The sequence below is a fragment of the Medicago truncatula genome, chromosome 5 (assembly GCF_003473485.1).
Source record: "Medicago truncatula cultivar Jemalong A17 chromosome 5, MtrunA17r5.0-ANR, whole genome shotgun sequence".
In the NCBI taxonomy this organism is placed as follows: domain Eukaryota; kingdom Viridiplantae; phylum Streptophyta; class Magnoliopsida; order Fabales; family Fabaceae; genus Medicago; species Medicago truncatula.
Genome location: NC_053046.1, coordinates 2,030,510 through 2,038,036, shown reverse-complemented (window position 1 = coordinate 2,038,036; position 7,527 = coordinate 2,030,510). Strand labels below are relative to the sequence as shown.

Here is a 7,527-nt window from a genome sequence, read left to right as displayed (position 1 = left end):
TTTAAGAACCCAAAATCATCCTCTATCAATCCAAACCAAACCTTCATCTTTTCCTTTCACTTTTTCTCTCATTTTCCAGAATTCGAAAATTCATCTTCATCTTCTCCTTCTCCTTCTTTCGTGTGTCATCTTCCCCTTCTTTCGTTTTTCGATCCCGTCCATTTTTTTTTCCTTCAGCAAATCAAACATGGCTGAATATTCATCTATCATTCAATGGGTCAGCACTGAAAACGGAGAACTGAGTTTGTTTATCACTGTGGTGTGGATTCTCCTTTGGTGATTGCTTGGATAGATGAAAACCTAGGAAGGAGATTCCACGAGTGTGGAAGATTTTTTCTGAAAATAAAATGCAATTTCTTCATGGGTTTTGAACTGAGAAGAATTGAGATGAAGGGTTGTGATACGATGGAAGAGGGAAAGATAAGGGGAGATGAAAGGAATTGGGGAAAAAATGGGGAAAAATCCTAGAAAATGAAAGGCCAGAGACTCTGCACGTGCCTTCTCTATTTTCTATCAATTTTTCTTTTCTTTTTTAATTTGTTTAATTAACACGTGGAATTAACAATTATAAAAAAATAAATAATAAAATAAATACACAGGTGGCATGCCACATATGGTTGACCAAGTTAAAATTGACGTTTTGCAAAAGGGGTAGATATGGGGTCACTTTTGCCATTTTTTTTAATAGGGGGCCAAAATTGCAACTTTTGTAAACTTAGGGGGTAAATAGTGGGTTTAAGCCTATTATTTATTGATAGATAATGAACCATGACATTGATTCAAGTGTGTATGGTTATAACCTTTGGCAAAAGGGTGCTTAATGAATCATAACATTGATTCAAGTGTATATGATCATAACCTTTGACAAATGGGTGTTTAATGAATCATAACATTGATTCAAGTCAAAGGGTGCTTTCTCTCATGTGAAGAGTCATATAATGCACTATAAATGCTTGACATATGGGCATTAGTTGGACACACAACAACACATAATTTTGGACAGAATTTTGTTACATTAACAACATAATTCTTCACCATTCTCTTATTCTAAATCATCCATCAATTCTCTAATGCATGAGTGAATTGCTGGAACCATAAATCTGTAAAATACTGTTAGGAGATACGCTTGGTTTGGTTGTGCAATACACGTCAAGGAACTCATAGTATCCTGAAGGGGATTCGCCGGTCATTCCTTATTGCATCAAATATACAGTTATTGGTGGGGGCGAATGGAACCTAAAGGTTAGTATGGCAACCTCATGCGCTTTGAGTTTTACATGCATAACCATTAAACTTTTCAGGTTTCAAGTGCAGCAGCATCTTTACAACAATCAAGATAGATATACAACAATCTTTGAAATTTATGTGCACATTTCATCATGTTCATCTTCATCATCTTCTTGATCAAGTTATTGCAGCAGACCCCCAACACAAGTTCCAACAAATGGTTTAGGCATCAAATCTTTGTGACAAATTAATGAAGCAACAAATTTGAAACTTTGTTAGGAGCTCTCTCAATCTCAAGATGGATCTTTCCATGTCGTATTATGCATGCTTATCCATTCTTCAATCTATGATGCTTATGATGGTCATCTCTCTTTCAAGGATGCTTATGATTTTCATGGTGATTATTTAGACCAAAATACCAGTTGGGCAAAGCTTATTTGGCATATAGGTTACCTACTAATGGAGAACCTTTCATTCTTTGGAGAAGCTTAGATGATAAGTTATCTACTAATGAAACTCTAGCCAGAAGAGGACGTCAACTTCCTTCCATGTGCAGTCTTTGTGGCTCCAACATGGAATCATCTTTCCACCGCTTCCTTAATTGTAACTTTGCTAAATTCATTTGGCATTGTTTTATGTTTTATGTTTCCCATCCTATATTTGTTTCTTTTCGCTTTTAATATATCTTGAGGCTTACATATGTTTCTTCATCGGCAAGTTTCCTTTGTTTTTTTATTTTATCTTTTTAGCTTAGTAAATTGATTTTTAATGAAAGGGAACTTCTACACCTCACAAATTTGAGTTCACTGGTACTCCTTACTTCATAAATTGATAAATTAATGATCATTTTAGAAAGTAAAGAGCTATTTGTCAAGGTTATCCTTTAGAAAACATAATTTCATAAGAAAAAAAAACATAATTTCATTATTTATAAGAATCATATTAAATTTTTAACATTTTCTCATAAAGTAATCAATAATTTTCATTATGAGTAATAAAAATTCAACAAAATTAAATTTTATTTCGTCGACGCTTTTGGTAAATAAGATTTAATTTTTATAATTGTCAATGATAGACTTCTTCAAAAAAACAACTCATTTGATTAATAATTTAACAATTTGGTGTATCGGTACACTCAAATATTTGGGTGTACCATAGAATTTGCCTTAATGAAGGAAAATAGGACGCCTTAGTACTTAGTTCCCTAATAAAATCTCCAACATTGGTTTCATCATTGAGTTTCAAACACGAATAATTCTTGAGTGGACACAAAGATTTGGACCCTCTATTTGGTCACACACACAAAAATATGGACATGATATAATCATTTAAAAATTAATGATATTTAATTATTATTTCTTCTATCTTTTTCCTTTTTATATGTGTCTGACCAAATAGAGGGTCCAAATTCTTGTATCCACCCAAGAGTTTCTCTTCAAACACTATACAACCCTTTCATAATTTTTGTTTCCATTGGAGCAAATCTATGTGGCAATTCAAGTTGCATAAAAAAATTACAGAGCACCTTATTTAAGTTACCGTTTCATACAAATATAGATTTGACTATCCTTGCAATCAACCAACAAAGAAATTAATGAAGTTCTTGTACCTTATGGCTCTGTTTGGGAGTATGGAGGGGAGGGCTTTGGGGGTTGGAAATATATAAAAAAAATTGATAAAAAATTCATATTGTTTGAAAGAACAGTTTTTTAGAGAATGATAAATTAATATTTATGATTAATATACTTTTAATTTTAAGAATATTATAACAACATAGATTGAATTTAAAAAATTCATATAAACCCTCCATAACCCCTCAAAACCCTCCCCCAATACAATTTTTGAGTTCCTCCAAAGAGGGGGATTTTTTATTATGAGTAAAAAATTAACCTCCAAAGCTCTCTCCTCCCAATGTCTACTATTTCTTCCACTTGCTCCTTCCTTTTTTCCAAAACCCTCCCCTCCAAATTCCCAAACAAAACCTAAGAGTTACTTAAATATGCACCATTGGAGTAAAAATATTGTGGGCAGTTTAAATGTGATGTGGCAGAATGAAACCCACTAAATGAGAAATAAGCCACTCAAATTGAGTTACTTACATTATGTCCATCAGAGATGTGAAGTATTGTTTTTATTAATTAAAGTTGCATCGCTGATAATTTTACAACTGTTTCTTGAGGAAATTCTAACTCAACACTTGAGGTTACAAGATTAATCTCTTACTACCAAACTTGCACCTCAAGATATGATGTGAAGTACTAATATAAATATGAATGTATTATACTTATACTTAATGTACCCATGCATCTTACTAATACATCTTCAAGGAAACAATCCAAAAAGGAAGCCTCCATAAATTCACAGCACAAAAGATCTGGAAAACAACAAGAAAAGTCTTTGACTTTCTATACAGATTGTAGCACACTAACTAACTAAAACACCTACTGTAACTCACTGTAAATGAAATACGAACGAAACCAATGATTGGATCGAAAAGCATAAAGCTGCATGATTTTGAAAGGGACACTTAACAACAAATTAGCGGGTCTCCATCCCAAGTAATATGACAGCAAAAAAACCACAATGCCACAAATCCTCAATGCCCAGTGGATTACAATCCCTATACCAAATTTCAAGTAAAACTAGCAGAAAGTAAGCTCAGCAACAATGATGCATTCAGACGCAATTCCTCTCCCTCTAATTTTCAAACCTAAGCTAAACAATATAACATAATTTCCATGCAATGATAGATACATTGATATAAACACGAGTCAGAAGCAATCACAATTAAGAAAAGAAAACTGCAGAAAAGCTAAGGAGCTAAAATGAAAAGGCTACATAAATATAAAATTCGTAAGAGTCAATGTCCATAAAGCTATCAAATATTGTTATTGGATATTTGCATAACAATAAAAGCCAACAAAGTCTAGATCCACAAAAACTATCAAAATAGTGCATATCAGCTATCAAATTTAATTTATCATGCAACAACCGTGGTCTGTGTCAAAGTGATTACAATAAATTAATGATCATAACTGCATTTGTGATCATAACCATAATAAAAAAAATCATAAAAAGCCTCACAAAGCTGTCGGCCTACGAAGGTGTTGGGCCGACTCTAAGTCAAAGTGAAGATTACATGTCGCAGAGCCCATTGGACACAAAGATAATGTTTCCAACATTGGATGCTTTAGATCAATGTCTAAAGTTGTGTGAATTGTCATATTTTGAAGTACTTTAGAATTCTGCATGATATACTTAGCAAATTGAACCTCACAATCAAAGTCGTTGAACGATTTGAACTTAAACGTTTTAAGTCGTGATGAAAGACATTGTGGAATAATTTGTGGATCCTTCCAATGCACATCGTTGCCATGTTTTTTTACACATGCGTATTTCTGTGTGCAATACACACACAATTTTATTTTAGTCAAAAATAAAATATGGGAGATTATGTTTAAAATACAGGATGACCAAAAGCAAATTAAACAAACCTTTTGAACAGTAAGATTTTGAAGATTGGGACAATTCTGGAGAACTTGCGCAAACCAGTTCCACATGACATCGCAAGAAATCAACTCAAGTGTAATGTCCATGTGGATTAGATTGTGAAATGTGGGATTGCAACACCAATAAGACTAGTTAAAACAAAAATAAATAATTGTTAGATATTAATGAAGATGAGAATTTTAAATAAATAAAAAACAGGTTATTATTATTAATATTAGAGAAGCATTTGATATACCACTCCAGCATACAAAAACTGTGCATTACAAAGCAAAGGTAACATGCTATGTAATTCTGAAATTTTTGCTCTGACCAACTTTGGTAAGGCTTCAACCCCCTCTTCTGGTGGCTGAGGAATGCGACTATTAACTATTGATAGTGATGTCACTTCTACATCTTCAACATTGGGACATCCGCAAAAAAAGTCAAACATGTTAGCACGATTTCCAAAGACGACGTCGTTCAAATTAAGGGATTTGAGTAATGGAAAATTGATATAGGAAGAGCCATCTTTGAAAGTAACATTGTCTAGCTTAAGTGTGACAAGATTATTGCAAGTGTAGAAGCCAAAAGGCAATTCGATTAAAGTGACCAAGCAGAGATCGAGTTCCTGAATTCCTTTGAACGACAGTCTATAAAGGAAGAGGTCGAAAGCATCTTCTTCGACGTCCTCGAACTCGAAGGTAAAATGGGAGCCACAAGTGAGGCGTAAGGATTGAATGGATTGTGGTGATGAGGTGACGAAATTGGAAAACCTGTGGAAGTCGGAAAAGTAGTTGTCATCAAGGTCGAAGGAACGGAAGGAGAGCCAGAGTGGTTTCCATCTCTTTGACAGAAGGCTAGTAGCAACAGCATCCCTCGTCGGAAGGAACGACAGAATGTGACACAGAACGTCGTCAGGTAGTGATTCCATGGTTGTTCTTGTTCACAGCGAGGTATAAGTGTGAACCCTAGTTTTATTTTTGTAGGGTTAATAGTGTGCAAGGGTTAATTCCGTAATCTTTGGACGAGACAACAAAAAAAAAAAAGAGATACTCAATGTGGTAGATATGGGAGAGAAATTAGCTAACTGTTGCATGCCCAAAATAATTACGGTGCAATGGAGGTTTTCTATGACATCATCTTTTCTTTCTTAATAGCCCATGGTGTTTGTGGAAGGTTATAGAACTTAATTGGTATGAATTATGGGATAAGAAGTGAGATTTTTTAGTTCAATTTCTTAGTTCAAACATAAATCGTAGGAGAGTATTTTATATTTTTTATTGGGTCAAGGAGACTTAAAGTAACAAGTGGGATGTCTGGGTTAGAACTCCGTCTTCTACATATATTATACAATGTCCCTATCAACTGAGATAAACTCACAGGAATAAGGAGAAAAAATAATTAATCTAACAAAAACTATTAACATTTGTCATTCAATAAATTAAAGATGTGTGGTGTTGAGTACTTGCATTGTGATCAAAGTGATTTTATTATTTAATATTTAATATCTAATTATAGAATTTAAAATATTTAATCATTCTTATTAGAAAATTAGTTTTCTCATGAGAAAACTAATTCATAACTCATCAAGTCACTAACCTTCTCTTTCAAAAAAAAAAAGTCACTAAACCTTCTATTGTTGTGGCAAGCTTAAGGTGAGTTAGAAGTCCTACATTGAATATAAAAATGAGTGTTGAGCAATGTATAAGCAAGTTGGTCCATAATTTCAATGCTTATGGTTTTGGGTAAAGATCCTCTAAAAAAAACAAAGATTTTGGATAAAGATAGATGTGGTGTCCAACTCATTTAATTTGTGTGATTGCGCTTGAGCCAACTTTGATGATCAATCGTACTCTTTTTTTTAACAATAAAATTTAATTAAAAAAAGAGAAGTACAAAGAGTATTTAACTCACAATCCGAAAAAAGTACAATGGGTACTCGACCCGCTAAACAAAACTAAAAAACTTGGGAGGTAAAACAAAGATGGTTCGAGAACCACTCGTAATACAAAAACCAGCTTATCACATTCCTAGCTTCTCAAATCTTCCAAAATTTTGTGTGCCAACTTAGAATTAATCCTTTCTGGGTTTTTTTAATTCAAAGAGGATGATGAGAAATAGTCTAGTAGAGAAACCACATGCCCGAGTAAAATCACTCATGTTCCAATCCACTTAAAAATCGAATATCAAACCTTTCCAACAAAATTACATCTACAAAACAAATTATCGTCATCATCTATCAATCCAGCTTATTCTTTTGCTGTTAATGATGTTGTAAGTTTATCAATATTGGTATATAACCATTCTGTGTAAAAATTTGGCTCTGAGGAATTTATCAATGTGAGTAGAAGACAGACAAGTTAACATTGCAGTTAATTTGCACCAACAAATGAGATATTTGAAACAGAATGCAAACAACATGGCGAAGCCTTAAACCTTACACCAAGTCATTAACATATCCGAAATGTAGCAAATTAGAATTCAAAATCCGACTTAGTTGCATTGTATGCATTGAACCAAAGATGTGTTGAATGATGCTTACTTTCTCAATTGCCACAACATGACCAAGACTACAAAGCGCAGACAAGGAATGAAGAATGCAGACAATACCTCCTCCAGTCATTTTTATAAGAGACGAATAGATCAATAAAATTGATGTATTTGGTCTATATAAGAACCAATTACATCAACTTTTATCGACTCATTTGTCACTTATAAAAAAGTCCAGAGGGAGTACAATAGTAAACTCAAATTAGTGATTAATTAATTAAAAGGTATTTGCATACAAAATGATTTCACTTGCAGAATAAC

The 7,527-nt window shown here is 33.3% G+C and overlaps 1 protein-coding gene across 1 annotated transcript; it reads right to left on the bottom strand.

Annotated features, from left to right (window-relative positions):
* Nucleotides 1–4,951: 4,951 nt before the first annotated feature.
* Nucleotides 4,952–5,647, bottom strand: LOC11437196 (putative FBD-associated F-box protein At5g53640). Its single transcript, XM_024784118.1, has one exon. The coding sequence runs from the start codon at nucleotides 5,645–5,647 to the stop codon at nucleotides 4,952–4,954; it is 696 nt and encodes a 231-aa protein (XP_024639886.1).
* Nucleotides 5,648–7,527: the final 1,880 nt, after the last annotated feature.

Coding starts and splice junctions, on each gene's coding strand:
- LOC11437196 (XM_024784118.1), bottom strand. CDS start 5,647: ATGGAATCACTACCTGACGACGTTCTGTGTCACATTCTGTCGTTCCTT.